The following is a 20,730-nucleotide window of genomic DNA, read 5'->3' on the forward strand; positions in this document are numbered from 1 at the left end:
GGATGGAGGTAAGAAGCCAAAAGAAAAAACGCACCCCCGTGATGTTACTTAGAAACTGCAAAACTAAATGTATCAAAACTTGATTCTGACCAATCAAAATCCAGAACAGATTTCATTTATAGATTATGAATTTATGTATTCGTTTAAGACGCCCAGAGCGACTTTTCTCAGTTATACAGCTGAGTAATTGAGGGTTAGGGGCCTTGCTTAAGGGCCCAGCAGTGGCTCATTGGTGCTGGGATTTGAACCCATGACCTCCAGTACAGAAGTCTTATCCACCGAGTTACCACTTCCCATTTCATTATCCCACTTCCCATTTCATCAGTGCTGCAGTGTAAAAAATCCCTAAGTTTCCTTTGTGTGTTTATACAGATGGACGGATTAAGATGTGGGTGTACGGAGCCACCGGCGGAGGATTCATCCTCATCCTTTTCATCATCACTGTGTCCTTTCTCTTCTGGTATGTATGAGGTCCTACATGGAACATCACATGATGTGTGAAGTGTCCTAACATTCACATGATGTGTGAAGTGTTAAAAAGTACCTACCGTGAAGAACTCACCGTGAAACACACCGAGAGACGGAAGGCTCGAGAAAATTAATCGCACTTGTCACACACTGTTATCTGATTTGATAATGATTTTGTGTGTGTGTGTGTGTGTGTGTGTGTGTGTGTGTGTGTGTGTGTGTGTGTGTGCGTGTGTGTGTGTGTGTGTGTGTGTGTGTGTGATTACCATATTGGCTGCATGCTCCAGCGCTGTTGGCAGTGAAGTGTTGAGGGGAACGTTGAAACGTGGCATGTTACTGCCACCATGTGGGGCAGCAACGAGCTGAAAGAACAAAAAAATTTCCTATCTGGTTCAACCCCAAATAAAAATCAAGACCTTCTCGAGCAGCATTATCAGCAATAGATCATACATGAAGACAAGGAAAAGATCTTCAAGAGCCAAGGAAGAAGCAGTATATAGAAGAATAAAGATTTATAAGGAACCCTATTGCAGGATGTGCTTCTAGGGTTTGAAAGCATGATGGTTGGTTTATGGGACTTCCAGAGATCCTAAGGATCAGGTATTATGGTGCCATGACAGTGTTGGATATAAGGAACACTAAATGCAGGACACTAAATACGCATGCCGTTTGAAGAGCAAAACTTTAGAGCTCCTTGAAGATCCAGAGCCATAAGGAACACAGGACCCTGAGAACAAGCACCCAGTGGGTTGTAAAGAACATCACAGAAATATTTAGAAGAAAATCTATGTAAACATTTTGCATCAATAATCCTAAAACATAACAAATACCTGCAGACTGGATTTGCATTTCAGATACACGTAAAATAAATAAAAAAATAAAAAAATTATTAAACAGAATTTAACTAGAACAGAATCTGCCTTTCCAGAGTCTCCCAGACATGTTCAATATTTCAATCCCTGTCACCAAAATGCTTCTGTGTCAGTCAGGGATCAGGGAAAGTGAATCTTCCATCTAAATCCACAGTGTGGTACCAAATGATCTGCAGCCCAGTACCAAATGTTCCAGAATTTTATACCAAATGATCTACAGCATGGTACCAAATGTTCCAGAATGTGGTACCAAATGATCTACAGCATGGTACCAAATGTTCCAGAATGTGGTATCAATGATACACAGCATGGTACCAAATGTTCCAGAATGTGGTACCAAATGATACACAGCATGGTACCAAATGTTCCAGAATGTGGTACCAAATGATCTACAGCATGGTACCAAATGTTCCAGAATGTGGTATCAATGATACACAGCATGGTACCAAATGTTCCAGAATGTGGTACCAAATGATACACAGCATGGTACCAAATGTTCCAGAATGTGGTACCAAATGATCTACAGCATGGTACCAAATGTTCCAGAATGTGGTACCAATGATACACAGCATGGTACCAAATGTTCCAGAACGTGGTACCAAATGATACACAGCATAGACCCAAATGATACACAGTGTGAAACCAAATTATCTGCAGCCTGGTAACAAATGATCCACAGCGTGGTACCAAATGATCTGCAGCCCAGTACCAAAAAATCCACATTGTGGTTATAAATGATCCACAGCGTGGTACCAAATGTTCCAGAATGTGGCACCAAATAATACACAGCATGGTACCAAATGATCCACAGTGTGAAACCAAATTATCTGCAGCCTGGTATCAGATGATAAACGGCACAACCATTTCTCACATAGTGTTGGCTTGTAGTGCATTATGAGTAAGTTGTAGTGCATTATGAGTAAGTTGTAGTGCATTATGGGTAATGTGTAGTGCATTATGGGTAAGCTTCTGGACCTGATGATCTCTCTCTCTGATTTTTCTCCTTCTCAGCAGTCGACCAGTTAAGCAGAGTAACTCCCCTCCACTGCAGAAAGCCCTGTCTCTGGCCTACGATGGCGACGTGGACATGTGACCAAACCCTCCAGAGATAAAGAAGCTCAACTTTGGACCACGGGCAGCATCTCAGACCCGGAGAGCTTCACCAATCCCAGACAATGGCGAGGAATTTGGAGCGTATTTCAGTAACCTTTAGTTTTGACTTGAGAGCAGGACGAGGCTTTGTAAGGAGCCGGAGTCTCGGCGTCGCTCTCACCACGGAGATTTATCATCACTGGGACGACAGATGTGTCTGAACTTTGAGCTAACACATGGCACCTGACTGCTGAGGAACCCACACTATGCACTATATTAGTGCTCTCTTTCAAATCTGCTTTTTTTTTCAGACTGGTTTTTAGTGTGCGTTCGGGTTTTTGTTCCATCGTGATGCAGCTGGACTTCTCATCATCTGATGTATCTGAATGTGTACACGCAGGTCTGATCTTTATCTTCTTCTGAAATCAAAAGAGATTGTCGCATCAACCCAAGTTCTGCCCCTTTTTGACTCTTAGTCCTGTAGCTTGCACCCTCAACCACCAGCATCGATCCTCCAGGCTCATTTCAATGCATTAATATTGGCACCTCCAAATAAAGTTCCTGCAGGTTGTTCACTTACATGGGCTTCATTCCATCTAAATTACATGAAGGTTCTTCACTGGTTCAACTGGCTCTTCATACATTGCATCTGTATTGTTGCATAAAGGCTCCTCACTGGTTCTTCATATAGTCCATCTGTATGGTTGCATGGAGATTTTTCACTGGCTGTTCATACATTCCATCTGTATGGCTTCATGAAGGTTCTTCACTGGTTCTATATACATTTCATTTGTATTGTTACACAAAGGTTCTTTACTAGTTCTTCATGTATTCCATTTGTATGGTTACATGAAGGTTCTTAACTGGTTACGCCGGTTCGTAATACATCCAGTCTGTATGGTTACATGAAGGTTCTTCACTGGTTGCTTCACTGGCCATGCTGCAGGTTAAACATTATTTCAGTTTGACTAATTTCTATGGCAAACAGGAAGTGTTTCTTCTCCTCCTCCTCCTCCTCTTCCTCTTCCTCGCTTTTTTTTTGCCAAAAATATATAGTAAATGTTCTTCTGATGTACATCCAGAATTTTGAAAAATCAGACGGAGGGAATTAGTAAGAAATAATCTAAGAATCAACAGCCGCTTACAAATTCCCTCCGTCTGATTTCTGAAGCGCTAATTACAGAAAAGCTGACAGTACAGGCAGGTGGAGGACATGCGACTATTCTAGGAAAATGAGAGCAGCTTTATCTTTTATCTGATACTGAAGTAAATATTTATTTCATGGTTTGCTGTAACCTTGAGCGTCTACATTACAGTACAGGATACTGTTACAGAGTCGCCTCGTATTTACAATCAGACTATTTTCATTCCCTCACAGCAGAGGTGCCAACATTTACGCTCTAGCCATGGAATTTAGATTTTTTTTGTTTTTACCAGTTGCCTTGACGACACAGGAAACAGCCGAACACCTACACACATAGCAGAGGCGCTGACATTCATGCTGTAGCTGTAGAATTTCGGACTTGTTGCTAGGACGAAACAGGTAGAAATTCCATTTTTGCCCAGTCGCTATGACAACACATTTAGAATTTACATTTTCAACCTGTAGCCATGACGACACAGTTAGAATTTGGATTTGAGTCCGGTTGCCACGATGACACAGGAAACACCCGAACACCTTTGCATATAGATAGAGGTGCCAACATTTATGCTTTGGCTGTAGAATTTAGGTTCTAGAACACTAGAACAACTTATTTTTTCGTCTTTTTTCACTTCTTTGTTTAAAAGAAAAAGGCATTTATTAATAGAATCCCCTAGTTTGTATTCATTTAATTATTTGTTCGTTTCCTTATTTACTTTTTGCAAAAGCAATGGCCAAAAGAAAGAAAGAAAGAATGAAAGCAAGAAAAACACATTTCTGTTCAGTTCTCTCTTTTCGACGCATTAAAAATTGACCTTCAAATTCCTCACATTCTTCCGAGCCTACAGAAAGTCAGGAGATACTAGTCCACACAGTCCTCTGTTACTGTATTGTGTTTTTCTTTGGCACAAATCAGATAATGAAAAACAAACGAACAACAAACTAGCTGGCTAATGCTAACGCTAACGCTACACCTCTCTGAACTCACACTGGCAACCTGCAGGTCGGGTGTGATTTCGGAATCTGTTTTCTCTCTGTGTGAGAGCCTGCTGAGGTTTTCCTCTCGGCATGGTCGGCACCACTGAGATACAGATCTAGACGGATTTCTGTAGCTAGGCACTAGCAGTGTAACCATGGCAACAAGAGGTCAGAACATATCATAAGCAAAGTGTGAGTGATGCTGCCCTGAGGTTTCTGATCATTCCTGTTTTATCTGACTCTATCAACCCCCTGATACCGGAGACTCCCTCCATGAATGTCTTAATGTTGCTGTATCAGCGATAACACGCTTATTTTTATATGTTAATGCCGAGCGTTCGTCAGCACACACTCCCCCGTGTATTACCTGTTGCTATGGAAACGATGACGAGTTCCAGGTTCACTCCCCTGCCATTATATAAAACACAACAAACCCAATCCAACCACATCACTCACACGCATTTCACATCTTCATAGCTCTAATTTATTATTTATTATTTTTACAAATACTCCACAGACGAAAGCAAGTTATCTGAACCTTTCCAGTCGTCCTACATGCTTATATAGCTAACTAGCTAGACGTTCACTCGACACTGGTTAAGGGGGCGGGGTTGGTGGGTGATAAGGGGTGTGGTATATGTATTGGCTGATGATAATACAAGCCACGCCCCCTGTTGATTTTCCTGTTTTTATTACGTGATGGTTTGTGGATAAGTCTTGAAATCACTGACAGTACCTCAAAATCTGTACAGCTTTTACTCAGTGTAACGAGTTTGTAACTTGTGCCCAACTGATCCGATTCTGCCGATATATATAGAGAGAGACAGATATACTTATATATATTGGCACCCTGTTGTAAGTATGCATGCTTGATTACGTTTTGGTCTGATGTCATGAATTATTCCAAAAGTGGCCTTGCACTTCTCGTTGCTTCGGTCTTTTGATTTCCATTTGCCTTTTGTTTTGTTTTTTTGTAATGGGAAGTGTCTGGGGGGCGGTGCGTCTAGGTGCAGACTCCGCACTGTCCCACCCACTGTCCTGATGAATGAAGTCGTTTACACGGCCTTTCACGTGTAGTGTTGAATATTCTTTATGCAGAACTAACCGACTGAAAAGATTTCGGTTTACATTGTGTTTTTCTTTTTGTTCCAATCGTGTGCACTTGAAGAGTTGAATGAAAATGCTAATAAAATTGTGATACTCGGTGACAAACAGTGGGCGTCGTCATTGTATTGTAATGAAACTTGACTAACCCCTTTATTTACTGTTTATTTATACAACCCTATTTTCCAAAAAGTTGGGACAGTGTGCCAAATGCAAATAAAAACAGAACGCAATGATCTGCAAAATTTCATGAATAAATATTTAATTCAATTCAATTCATGTTTATTTGTATTGCGCTTTTAACAATGAACATTGTCTCAGAGCAGCTTTACACAGATAATGTGGTAATTAAAAGTTAATATGTTCTTTATAAGTAAGTTTGTCCCTGATGAACAAACCGGTGGCGACTGTGGTGAAGGAAACACTCCCCGAGATGGCATAAGAAAGAAACCTTGAGAGGAACCAGACTCAAGAGGGAGCTTCATACGATGTTGCGGGGTGCAGTGATGATGATCAGAAGCAAACTGTATTCCTGAGTCAGTGTAGCAGACTGTCGACATTAACTACAGTCCAATCCATCCTCAAAGCTCCTGTTCTTACTCCGGAATTTCATGGAACCACCCAAGGCGTTGATGAGAAACCGTCCCAAGCTGCACAGAGTGGCCTCCAGTTGAAGAGAACACTATCCAGAGGCAGGCCTGGACGAAGTGGGAAGATCCACAGAGGGGAGAGGGGCAGGAACAGTGGTCACTGGAACCTCAGGAGCATGTTTAACTTGACAGAGAGAGAGAGAGAGAGAGAGAGAGAGAGAGAGAGAGAGAGAGAGAGAGAGAGAAAAGAGAGAGAGAAAAGAGGGTGACAGGAAGAGAAGGATATGGATTATTAAGTGTCCTTATTGTTGTATAAAAGTTAATGTCACTGTGCGGTTTGGACTCCGGCAAGAAATAAATAAATAAATCTAATGTTTAAACTGAGTATATGTACTATTTTTTTTAAATAAGTAGGTAAGGTAATTTCTTTCGGCTTTTCCTGTTAGGGGGCGCCACAGCGGATCCTCCGCACGATTGATTTGGCACCTGTTTTTACGCTGGATGTCCTTCCTAACGCAACCCTCCCGAATTTATCCGGGCTTGGGACCGGCATTGAAAGTGGCTGGGGTAGGTTTCCTGACCGGGGATCGAACAGCGTTGAGAGCGCCGCATCCTAACCACTAGACCACCAGGGAAATAAGTGATAATTGTAAATTTTATGGCTACAAAACTTCTCCAAAAAAGTCGGGACAGGGCCATGTTTACCACTGTGTAGTGTCTTTTGTCCATACAGTATACATCTGGAAACTGAGAAGACCAGTTGCTGAAGTATGGGGAGAGGAATGTTTTCCCATATGTGTCTGATACAGGATTCTAGCTGCTCAACAGCAGTGGGTGTCCTTTGTTGTGTCTTTGTGCTCAAGAGACAAGAAAAAGAAAAAGTGTTTTGCAGGGAAGGCAATGTTTATTTCATCAGGACAATGCTAACTGCATACTGCATCTATTGCAATAGCATGGCTTCGTAGTAGAAGAGTCCATGCTATTGCAATAGATGCAGTATGCAGTTAGCATTGTCCTGATGAAATAAACATTGCCTTCCCTGCAAAACACTTTTTCTGGATGGAGGCAATTGTTGCTCTAAAACTGTATATACCATTCAGCACTGATGGAGCTTTAAAAATGTGCTGCTGCCCATTCCACAGGCACTAATGCACCCTCCCTTACCATCAGAAATGTGGCATTTTAAACTGAGAGCTGATAACAAGCCGGATAGTCCCTCTCCTCTTTAGTATGAAGGACCATGTTTATCAAAAAGAAATAAATTATTTGATTTGTCTGACCACAGAACAGTTTTTTACTTTGTCTCAGTACATTTTAAATGAGCTTTGACCCAGAGAGGATGGTGGTGTTTCTGGATCATGTTCACGCATGTCTTCTTCTTTGCATAATAGAGATTTATCCTACAGACAATGATTTCTGCAGGTGTTAATGAGCCAATGCAGTGATTTCCATTACAGAATCATGACTGTTTTAAATGTAGTGGCCCCTGAGGGCCTGAAGATCACGGCCATCCAATATTGATTTTCACTCTTGTCTCTTGAGCACAAAGGAACATCCAGATTCTCTGAAACCTTTGATGATATTATGTTCTGTAAATGTTGAGATATTCAACTGTTTTGCATTTTTGGTGCTGAGGAACATGATTGTGAAATTGTTCCACAGTTTGTACACACAGTCATTTACAGATTGGTGAAGCTCCGCCCATCTTTACTTCTGAGAGACTGACCTGATGCCAATTAACCTCATTGGTCGCAAAATATTTCTTCAACTGTTTAAGTTTAATAAAACATACTTTTCCAGACTTTTGATGCCCCGTACAAACCTTTTTAAAAATTTGTTATCCCAACTTTCTTTGGAAATGGGGTTGTAGTTTTTTAATACTATTTGTATTCTTCTTTCCTGCAGATGTTGTTGCTGAGCCGTGTCCTCAAGGAGATCATAAATAGGAAGGATAAAAACAGTTTCCTCCTCATGAAGTTTGAAATTGTTCAGTTTTAGATTTTATTTTTTGTAATACTGTGACACTTTTCTAAAGTGAGCCATTCGCCAGAGCTCCTGAGAGCATTAGCTGTTATATACATTTTACAAAGTTTTATACTGTTTCAATATGTACACAAAAGAAAATCCGCAGTCAACAAAAAAGCGAAAACTCAGGAGATGTGAAAGAGTGCCGATGGGAAAAAACAGAATACAAAAAACACATGGCATTAAAACAATACAGCAAAGGAATTCCGATATGAGCTACAAACGCTACTGTCCCTGTGATCGATATTTGGCCAACAGATGTTAAGAGGAAGTCACTATTATAGGCTACAGCTACACTAATCTGTATACATTTAAAAACGGCGTCTAAAAAAGCTCTGTGTCGACACTTTTATTATTGTCATTTCCCAAAAGTTGCTCATCCACACTGAAACGTCTGAAAACTCTCACGTCCCTGTACTGCGCATTAGCAAAAACGTGTGACGACTCGACCCGCGTCATTTTCATTTATTTGCACCATCGTTTTCCAAAGCCGCTGTTTTCACACACGGTCCACACTGCGATGTAAAACACAGGGGTTTCAAATGTGTCCACATGGATATTTCCCCAAATACCAGATTATCAAAGGTTTATCTTATCTTTATCTTATCGTGGCCTCCTTGGGGCGCTAGAGTTCTTCTTCATCTCCAGTCCCTTTTTCCTGAGTTGTATATTATTTTTCTTGGCCATCTCTTCAAACTTGGGCTTCTCTTTCGCAAATTTTCCATCTCTCTAAACACTGATTCCGAATAAATCATAAAAAGATTTGTTCCTGTTGTGCTCCTCATGACGGCGCTTCACAAAGTAGGCATAAGCAGATGTTGCTTTGCTTAGTCAACTTTTGCTGTCCTCGAGCCTCGATGACTCACTTGTGATTTGAGGCGAACACTTAGTGGTATTTTATCATTTGTATATAAACAAAGACCACTAAATCCTAATCCTAAGCTTTAACCCTACTCCAAACCAAAACCCCTAACCCTACTTACCCCTAATAATCCTTACCCTAACTCTGACACCTAATTCTACACCTCTTCTTCTTCTTCTTCTTCTTTTTCTTCTCTTTTCTTCTTCTTCTTGTTCTGTAGGCTTCTCCCATTAGGGGTCGCCACAGCAGATCATCCATCTCCAGACCCCCTGTCCTCTACATCTGCCTCTTTCACACCAACTACCTGCATGTCTTCATTCACCACATCCATAAACCTCCTCCTTGATCTTCCTCTTTTCCTCCTTCCTGGTGGCTCCATCCTCAGCATTCTCCTACTGATATTCCCCATGTCCCTCCTCTGCACATGTCAAAACCATCTCAATCTCACCTCCCTCACCTTGTCTTCAAAACGTCCTAAATGCTGTTCCTGTAATTCTGTTAGGGTTTTTATTCCATCAGATTTCAGCCGTCACATCGCGTGCTGCCAGGGACAAATGGTACTGCCTTATACCCATCACAATAAAGACTAGCTTCAAATCCATGTTCCTCAACCACTGTTGCTTTAACCAATCAAATTTCAAAGTGGCCACTCCAAGACCCTCTATCAGGCATCAAATCCCATTGTACTTTGATTGGATGGTCAGAGCTCGTGAACATCTCTATCAAACTCAAATATATTTGTGTGGATGTAAAATATGTTTTTTTCCATAATGTCTGACAGAGAAGGACATTGACAATTTGCCTTCATTCCAAATCCCCAGTAAAACCGTAATATGCTGAAACAATGCAAAAGAAAAATGCAGTCATTTTATGAGGAAAATGTGAGGTAAATTCTGCTGGAGATGATGTATGTGGAGGTGCAGTTGTGGCTCCAGTGAAAGGAGACATGTTGAATTGTGCTCACTGGGTTTCTCGCTTTAGTAACAGCTTTCCTTCACACTGTATGAGATTCCTGCAGCGCTCTGTTCTACTGCACTACAGCACATAAACACTTTAATGGCACTGTGACACTTTAAATCTGGACTACTGTCACTGTCTCATGTCCATACCCATCCCTTTCTGTCTTATTATTCTACATTTATTTTTATAGTATAGTATACTTTTATGTATATTTTATACTTTTTAAATATTTGACACTTTTATTTATACTTAATGCTTTTAAACTTTTTTTTTTTTTTAAAGCATTTCACTACATGTCAGACTCTGAAATTAAATAGACTTAGACTTAGATTTAGATGTACTTTATTGATCCTATGAGGGATCAGTTTATTCTCTTTATTTCGTAGTGTTTCTCTCGGCTGCACTGCTTCCAGTACGTGTATGTGGATGTTAGATTTTTTGTCCAATCAGATTTCAGCCTCTATGTGCTGCCATGTGAATCTAATCTGCTCAGAGCCTTCAGCGTCAGTACTGCTGGACTTTTTACCTCAGTCTCATTAAAAAATAGCTCTGTTTCTTTAACCAATCAGATTTCAGATTCTCCTCACAGGGCAGCTCGCTGGCCCAGAGTAGCATCAGCATTTTTTCTCGTCCTCTGATTGGTTGGTCAGAGGGAAACTGTTACAGCAAAGTTGGACTGGTAAAACACGTGTGTAGCTCTGCACACGTTCATACATCAGAGTTAGACTTTTTTACACCTACAGAGGAAGAGAAACTGATTGTGTCTCTGACATACTTAAAAATAAATTGTGAAGAAAAGCGAGACATGGTGAGGAGGTCAGTAAACCCTGAAGCTAGCTAGCGTGTCTCAGCCCGGGAAAGGGTTTGTGCTCCACTTCCAGACCAGTGAATACGAGCGGTACCACTGGATTACAGCCTCTGGGGGGCGCTGCACATTATGAGTCTGTATCTCTGATGAGTAGGTTGTGTTTTATTTATATTTTAATGTTTTTGTTTTAGTAAAATGGTTTTCACCTCCATATGTGAAATGTCTCTCTGTAATGCCACGTGTTGTTATATTGTGTTTTTGTATTGTATTGATGGTTTCTATAATTGTTATAAACCAGGTACCAAATGCACGACCCGCCACTAATATAAATTATTACAATATTGCAAGTGATGCTACATAAAAAACAGAGTGTAAACTGCCAATTGAAAAGAAAAAAGAAAAGAAAAAGACATGAAATGTGTAAATTTTCAGTGTATGTATCCGTGTGTGAAGTGACAGTGGATAATGGAATATGTAAATACAGTAGGTTGCTATTATCAGCTATTATCTATTATGAAATCAAATTTGATTTGATTAGAATATTGATGCTTTCTATAGCTGTGGCATCATAAAGATTGCATTGATCGACAGGCGAGATGGGAGTTTAGTGGTTAAAGCATTGGACTTTGGATTTGAGGATCACGAGTTCAAATCAGAGCCACAACAATCTGCCACTCCTGGGCCCCTGAGCATGGCCCTTAACCCCATAACTGCTCAGCTGTATGAATGCTTGTGTTGCTCTGGATAATCCCTAAAAGTAATCCTAACTCTCACTGCTAACTGTAACCCTATGCCATCTCCAGAATCTACACTTCCACATTTCCAGTCGTGAGCAGTCCAAGCAGGAACTGTTTTACAGATATTTTCTTGTAGAATCCTCTTGAGGTCTGGCTGTAAAGTTGACAATCTCACTGCTTATCGCTTCTCTCTCTCCCTCTCTCACTCTCTCTCTCTCTCTCTCTCTCTCTCTCTCTCTCTCTCTCTCTCTCTCTCTCACTCTCTCTCTCTCTTTCTTTCTGATAGCATGCATCCTCTTTTGCGCCAAGTGCCATGTGTTAGAGCAGCTTGGACCTCTGATGTCCAATAAATCCCTTGGCAGAATCTACAGATTGCCTGGCACATTGTCTACACCATCATCTGGCCAAGCTGGCAATGATTACGCTCTGCTGATTTGGTTGTAGAAAATGTTCTAATATGTATTGATCTAAATCCAATCTCTCTCTCCCTAACTGCATCAACATGATGAGTCGTAGGCCTGAGGATCAAAAACCCTTCGCAGTGGCTGCCAAAGGAGGAAAACACTGCTGTAAATTAGCACCGGCAAGCTTCTGTAGCCCAGAACCGATCGTCTGTATCATACAAACAGTGTAATGGCCCAAGGTATAATATATACATTACACATTTTACAGCATCAAACTGTAGAGAAGATTTTTTCAGCACATCAACTATATCTACGGAGAAAGATTTATTCATCAGCGTGGATGAGATAATTAAGATTGAGCCGGTTGAACCAAATGTATAATCATGCATCACGTTTAATGAGCCGTTTATTATTAATACTATCATCAAAAGAAATTAGCTAACATTAGTTTAGCCTGTTAGCATAGCATTCGATCATCTGATGAAGTATTAAATGAGATCCGTTTCAGCTACATCTCTGTTTAACGCTGTATAAGCCTTCGTGAATGAACTGTTAATATAGAAACGATGCCTGATGAATATCTATGATATAAGTTCAGTGAAGGATAAAGTTCACAAACCATGTAGTTGAGTTGAGAAATCCTCATACCGTTTCATTACCGAGTCGCATGAACGTGTCTCTCAAAAAACATTAAAAAGTGACATTTTGGTCGTTCATGAACGATTCATTCATTTTAAACTGAGTCTTTAATGTGACTCACAACAACGAGTCGTTTCAAAGTGCGATTCGTTCATTTTCTACTGGACTCGAACGAGCAAAGCATCGCAAAATCTCCGTAGGTTATGTTCAGGAAACAGTAATGAGTGGTTCATCTCGTGACCCTTTTAGTCCGAGTCGTTTGTTTTTTATCACGTGACTCCCATAGACGCTGTGAAGTGCAGTACACTTGAAACAAAATCCAGTAGTTGATCTCATGAATCCTCCGGTCTGAGTCGTTTGTTCTTTTGTCACGACTCCCACAGACGCTATGAAGGTGAGTGAAGGATCAACGGAACAAATTGAACCAAATAACAAAAAATTTAGATTTTGATAAATAAGATTGAAAGAACCAAGTCACAAAAATGATCCGATCTCCACATCACATCACAACTCCACACTTTCCACAGCCACTGTATCGGTTTAAAGTGTCAGAAATAAGTGAATGTTTGATGTATATTTAAACAGAACTTGGTTATAGTTTATGGGTTTGATTATTTTTTAGTTCGTCTTTATGATACAGAACATTAAGCAACATGCTTTGACCAATCAGAATCCAGAACTCAACCGTGACAGTGCAATGGAAACCAAGAGAAACTGCAAGTTGAACAGAAACTGAATTCTTTTGTTCACTCGGCCAGACTCTATTTCCTGTCTTTCTATTTCTTAATTTTTTTGAAACTCAGCTGCACAAACAAACCTCAGGGCACAGAAAAGTAATGGCACCCAGCTGCGTGCTGAAGGAAGCAGGATTCATCTGCACATACAATAAAACAATATGGATAATGATGCATGAGACCCTTGGGGTAGAAGATACACTTTTCAAGCAGATTAGTAATAAATTGGGATGTTAAAACAATCTGGAGATTCCAGGAGCGAATGATAGATGATTTTTATATTCTTGGAAAGAAAAAAAAAAAAGAACAAACAAACAAACAAAAACTTCAGGACATAATATATACATTAGATAGTATTAAATACACACTGCTCCATGTTGTGAATGATAAAGAAGACAGACATTAAGTTCTCTGGATATTTAGTTCCAATATGGTTCTAAAGGACTCGTATTCTGGACACTTTAAGGGTTCCGGTTGTCTTAATGCTACCAGGCTGAAACCAAGATTAAAAATGGAGGTCTTGGACAAGCTCGTAATGAAAAGTGGTGTATCAATGACGTCCAATCTCAGTACTGTATAAATATGAAGAGGAACATGATTGGATAAGCTCACAGTAGCAGTGCTGGATTGGACTCATCCTACTAACTCAAATATTTTAATTCCATTCACTTGTTGAAAGGATGGAGTGCCGAACAAATGACGTTCAAGTTCATGATTATTTCTATTGCGCTTTTCACAATGGACACTGTCTCAAAGCAGCTTTATGGAACTTAAGAATCAAAGTGAACGATGTTTCTTTTTTCCTGATGATGAAGGAAAAATCAAGGAAAAACTCCCTTAGATGTTATGAGGAAGAAACCTTGAGAGGAACCAGACTCAAAATGTGGAACCTTATTTGGATGATATTAAGGGTGTGATTATGAACCTTAAAACAATACAAAACACCATAAGCATGAGTGTGTGAATGATGTACGAGGTGATATCAAAAAGATTCGAGACTATCGGTGCTGACTGGTTCTAGTCTGACGATTTCATCACGGACAGCAAGTAATAACAAAGAGCAAACGTGTAATTCTGCATGAAACTGGGCAAATCTGCCACCGAGACGTTTGACATACGGCGACGCTGCAACGGGTTCAACCCCCGAGCAACCATTCGGCTACTTGTGCATGATGATCGGCGGAGAACGATCCACATGTTCTGTATAACCGAGTTGAACTCATGACCTACTGATCGGAAGTCCAAAATCTTAACCACTGAGTTACCACTAAAAACACTGCTAATAGACGATCTTTGTGTCTAACATTTTGCAAACACAAAAAGTAATAAATAAGATGCAACAGTTAATAGAATTTAAAGGATTTCCTCTGTTACATTAAACCTACGATTATTTTAGAGCTCCGCCCCTAAACCCCACTCCAGAACGTGTTCTGGGTGGAGGAAGGTTGTAACTTTATATACGGACAACACTGACTATAGAGTTCTAATGCTCAGAGATTAGTTCTGCAGGTGCAGAGGAAGTGGTACCCCACTGGTTGTGGTAGTCACTCTGGATAAGGGTGTCTGCCAAATCTTAATGCCGTACAAAAAAATGCTGGCATTGAGGGAACCTTTCTGTATCTTCAGCAAGAATTATGAATATTGTAGGACATGAGAAGATATAATTGGACTCTAAAGGCAACTGATGAATGTTTCAGGCTTTACCTTCGGTCTAAAATGTAATTAAAAGTACACCATCCTCGATTTCTCACCAGGTAAAAACTCTGATCTAAACATATCTAAAACTTTGTTTTACTTCTCAGGTCCTCAACCACCGAGCCTTGGAAGAGTTCGGGACACTCTATTATTTATTGTGCATCATGCACTTTAGGGGCCACTATCAAAATTATCAAGTGTTCATGAGGAGGTGATAGCTCACTAGGTAAGGTACTAGGCTACCACTGCTGGGCCCTTGAGCAAGGCCCTTAACCCTTAACTGCACAGTTGTAGGTTTCTCTGAAGAAAAGTTTCTGCTGTAAATGTAAATCCTACATATGTATACCGCACATAAACAGCCTTCCAGTGCTTGAGGTTGTAGAAAGGTTGGATTGTCTGCTGCACATAATTAATGAACAAATGAATGTAAATTGATGAAGAATCAAGGAAACTATTTGCACAAGCATTATTAAAAAAGAGACAAATGAAGGACAGTGAATCGTTATTTTCTGTGAACTTTATTTTCATGATGGGAAACTTTTCCTTCGCTCCATCTGAATGTGTATGTTTCTGCTGACTCCATTAAGTTTCAGAGCAACATCCAGTTCTTTACTACTCTGAAGTGAAAATGTATAGAGTGGTTCAGTGGGCAACTGTGACCAGAGCACAAGGATAACACCATGGTGCTGACCTTCCCAATACACACTGTCCAATCTACAAACATCTGATCTGTCCAATCTACACAATGTACAATCTACACTCTTTTGATCTTTCCAATCTACATTCTTTCAGATCTATACACATCTGATTTGTCCAATCTACTCACTTCTGATCTGTCCAATCTACACACTGTCCGGCCTACACACTTCTGATCTGTCCGATCCACACACTGTCCGACCTACACACTTCTGATCTTTCCAATCTACACACTTCTGATCTGTCTAATCTACACACTGCCCAATCTATGCACTTCTGACCAGTCCAATCTACACAATGTCCAATCTAAACACTTCTGATCTCTCCAATACACACACTCTCAGACCTACAAACTTCTGATCTGTCAATCTACACTCTGCCCAATCTACAGACTTCTGATCAGCCCAATCTACACAGTGTCCAATCTACACACATCTAAAATGTCCAATCTACACAATGTCTAATCTACACACTACTGATCTGTCTAATCTACACACTGCCCAATCTATGCACTTCTGACCAGTCCAATCTACACACTGCCAAATCTACACACTGTCAGACCTACACACTTCTGATCGGTCCAATCTACACAATGTCCAATTTAAACACTTCTGATCTCTCCAATACACACACTCTCAGACCTACAAACCTTTGATCTGTCCAATCTACACTCTGCCCAATCTACAGACTTCTGATCAGCACAATCTACACACTGTCCAATCTAAACACTTCTGATCTCTCCAATATACCCACTGTCAGACCTACACACATCTGAAATGTCCAATCTACACAATGTCCAATCTACACACTTCTGATCTGCTCAAAAGGCACACTGTCCAATCTATACACTTCTGATCTTTGCAATCTACATGATGTTCAATCTACAAATTTCTGATCTTTCCAATCTACACACTGTCCAATCTAAACACTTCGGATCTGTCTAATCTAAACACAGCACAACTGAATAAAAATTATTACAATCATGGTTCTGTTGAGATTGTGTGTAGAGTGCAGCTTTTCTTAATGTGAGTGTAACTAAAGAAAACTCTTTTCATATAAAGGTTTGATGTGCAGGAGGATGGAACACTGACCTGCATCCTTTATTCACATAGAGTTCTTATACACACTGCTTTTGCTGTTCACACTGAAGTACATTCAGAAGCATATCTAAGCAGGGGATTAGAACTTGCACTCAGGTAAAAAAATCTCCTTCAAGGGATTTGGAATGTGTGTCTGGGGAAAAAAATAAAGCATTTTTGTGTAATTCTGCCCATCTGTTGAGGTTTATTTTCTTCTTTTTTTCATCTAATATCCAACATGCTTTACCTCGTTTCTTCCAGGAGCTCATACACCTGCTTCTCTAAATCCTCTCCAGCCAGCCAGCCAGCCAGAATGACTGAGGCTCTGTTTAATCCAATTGCTATGATTAAGGACGTCATTTCAGTTTGAGGATCAGCAGATTTTAAGCGATTTTGTCACAGACACCTTGGCAGACCGAGAAGCGACGGTGTGATCATGTCATGTCTAATCTATCTGTTAAAGTCATTACACACTCCTGCAGGCTCGCGCTTGGATCTGAGTCTCGCTCCACTTCTAATTATGATTTATTTTTCACCACCTGACAAATCACTTAACCAAGTTTAATGCGGTCAGAGAGGATCCGGCAAGCCGGGCAGGAAGCTGTTCATAAATATGCAGTGGATATTCGGCGACAGACCGATGATGGATTCGTTTGAGGAAATGTTTCAGCTTTATAACACTGCCAAACTAGTGAAGATTCTAATTTCAAATGGAAGACTTAGTATATTATACCACAACGTTGCTGAATCCAGGCCTTCAGTGGAGTCCTATCTGAATCACCTCAGCGATATTTTACATTAAACAAAGGATTGTGCAAATTCTACAGGAAAGAAAACACAAAAAAATTTATGCTTCATGAAAAAGCTTAACAACTGTTTTGAACTGTTTGGCCGATTTTTCCAAAGTCGGAAAAAACAGCTGTTAAATCCCCAGGAATATATTTGAGTTTGTGCAGTTCGATACAGATGCGTTTGTGAGCTCTGACTGGTGACGTTTTCTGACTGTCCAATCAAAGGATGTGAAAATGTAAATGTTATTGTACACCTGCTAGAGGGCCTCGGAGTCAAGTCGCAATCTGATTGGTCAAAGCAACAACTTTAAGCTGCAGGCGCCTGCACTGCTGACGTGACGTCTGAAAACTCTAAAAACTCTAACTTAAAATTACCCTCGTTTTACAGCAGTGGAGCAATGAAGAAATACGCTATAAAATAGAGGAATTAGGAATAATTAAAAACTAATTTAATGCTACAACTTTTGTTTTGGACATCTCTGGGACAAAGGTGGATACACTATTACTTTTTTAAATGAATGAATTTGGGCTGAAGTGTAGACTACAGTCTAACCTGTTTACAGCAGAGACACATTGTAGGATTGGTGGATGAACCACTGTAAACACGAAGAAGACGCACTGTGGGCGTGTCTTCGTTTATTCAGGTCTGTGTATGGCGAGTCGAGGCGAGAGCAAGACGAGTTTCTCAAAGTGGAAATATGATCATTATTTCACTTTAGTTGAGCAAAAAGATTAAAACTTTTAAGTCAAATGTAAGCTGTGTCTTTCTGGTTCGAAGCTCGTATCTAGTGCGATAGCAACACCTCCAGAAACTCCATGCCTCGACAAAGCTAGTAGCTATGCGCTAACCCGGTGTTCTGTTCTACATTGTTGATAGTTTTCATACTTCAGCTGTGAAAGGAACATGATTAAGAGCTCAACACAACAGCTTTTATGATGCAGAAGCCACTTTAGTTTTTGATTGTGAAAATATTATTCAGCTTGTTTTGTTATTTATTTCAGAAATCCTTGTGATATATTCAGTTACTTTTTGAATGAAGTAAATAGTAACTGTAACTAGTTATTATTTCTTAGTAACTAGCACAACACTGGTGATCAGTATGAGGTAGTGTAAGGTAAATTGGTAATAACTTAACTAACATAATTTATAATTAATTGGGAAAACAGATCAATTTACAGCACTATTCTTTATAGATTATACATATGTATATGCTCTGTGTTTTGTGACGGTGGGTGCGTGGACATGCGTGGGTTGGCGAGTGGAGGGCGGAGCATAGGCTGCAAAAACTTAAAATATTTGTACAAATTTGTCGTATCGATATTGTCATTGTAATATATCAAAAAAGTCACATCATTGTAACTTAGACTACATTACATCTAAATCTAATGTTTTGTGTTATGCAACATTTATTTTTATGCTAGTGACATTCTTTTGGCCCTTTAGAGGAAAAGGTTTGGGCTGTGATAGAGGAGTATCTGTGAGAGTGAAGAAAAGAGTGCAGGCAGGGTGGAGTGGGTGGAGAAGAGTGATAGCAGGAGTGATTTGTGATAGAAGAGTATCTGTGAGAGTGAAAGGGAAAGTTTATAGGACTGTGGTGAGACCTGAGATGTTGTATGGATTAGAGACAGTGGCATTGAGTAAAAGACAGGAGGTGGAGCTGGAGGTAGCAGAGCTGAAGATGTTGAGATGTTCGTTTGGGAGTGACGACGATGGACAGGATTAGAAATTAGTTTATTAGAGGGACAGAGCATGTAGGACGTTTTGGAGACAAGGTGAGGGAGGTGAGATTGAGATGGTTTGGACATGTGCAGAGGAGGGACATGGGGTATATTTGTAGGAGAATGCTGAGGATGGAGCCACCAGGTAGGAGGAAAAGAGGAAGACCAAGGAGGAGGTTTATGGATGTGGTGAATGAAGACATGCAGGTAGTTGGTGTGAAAGAGGCAGATGTAGAGGACAGGGGGGTCTGGAGACGGATGATCTGCTGTTCCCTACTGGTAGAAGCCGAAAGAAGAAGAAGAAGAAGAAGAAGATAGGAAAACTCCTTTAGGTTCTGTCCTTTAACACATTTGGTAGCTCTTGATACTCATTTGTATTCATTAATAATAATATAATTGCTCACTGATTACTTGTAGCTGCTCATCAATTCCTCAATTAACTAATTTGTTGCTTGGTAATTCATTAATTTTTTTGTCCTAATGAATGAATGTGTTGTTTAATTCTCTTTCCATTAATTTCTGGATTGATTTACTGTCTGCTCTCAAATGAACCTTTTTTCCTCCCAGACTTTTATTTACACCTTAGAGCACAACTGTACTCCGCCATGAGAGCAGGTTTCCGGTGTTCACTTTCGAAATAATAAAGAGTTCCACAGAGAAAAAGATCTGAGAAGGGGCTTAAAACTGAGTAAAACAGTGTAGGATTGTGTGGATCATCAAGAGTACAGAACTTAATCATGTGTAAATTCATTTCGCAGAGCTTCTCGGGTTTTTAGAAGAAGCTTTATGGATTTATCACACAGAGTGGCCTCCAACTGAAGAGAAATGCATAAAGGGGTTGGGCATCAGGACGTCTGTTGGATTGGACCACACGGACCAGCCTTCGCTCCTAGCGTGCATCAATGAACCTCGTCCCCCACGACTCTGTCGCCGGTTCACCACTGTTCCTTCATTGGAGCACTTTTGATAGATTCTGACCACTGCAGACCAGGAACATCTCAAGAGCTGCAGTTTTGGAGATGTTCAGACCCAGACGTCTAGACGTCACAATTTGTCAAACTCACTCAAACCCTTAAACTCGTCCATTTTTCCTGCTTCTAACATTAACTTTGAGGACAAAATGTTCACCTGCTGCCTAATAAATAAATCCACCCACTAACAGGAGCCATGATGAAGATCATCAGTGTTCTTCACTTCACCACTCAGTGTTATAATGCAAAGCATTATGCATGATGAAAGCAACATTTGTTACACTGGAATCTTCTGGGGTTAAATGTGTATATATGAAAGCGCAGTGCCTCTATGTGCACCACACCAGCCGTTTGTGTACACGTGT

The 20,730-nt window shown here is 40.3% G+C and overlaps 1 protein-coding gene across 4 annotated transcripts in view; it reads left to right on the forward strand.

Moving 5' to 3' along the window:
- The window catches only part of thsd7ba (thrombospondin, type I, domain containing 7Ba), a 291,739-nt gene extending 287,414 nt beyond the window's left edge, over positions 1 to 4,325 (forward strand). For 3 of the 4 annotated variants that reach the window (XM_083536063.1, XM_083536062.1, XM_083536064.1), the window contains 2 exons: positions 373 to 460; positions 2,352 to 4,325. In XM_083536063.1, coding sequence (XP_083392189.1) covers positions 373 to 460; positions 2,352 to 2,433 — 170 coding nt within the window. In that variant the 3' untranslated portion in view covers positions 2,434 to 4,325. The remainder of the gene's footprint in view (positions 1 to 372; positions 461 to 2,351) is intronic. The other variant, XR_014532628.1, reaches the window with a different exon arrangement.
- Positions 4,326 to 20,730: the final 16,405 nt, after the last annotated feature.

This window comes from Silurus aristotelis, assembly GCF_946808225.1.
Source record: "Silurus aristotelis genome assembly, chromosome: 3".
NCBI classification, from domain to species: Eukaryota; Metazoa; Chordata; class Actinopteri; order Siluriformes; family Siluridae; genus Silurus; species Silurus aristotelis.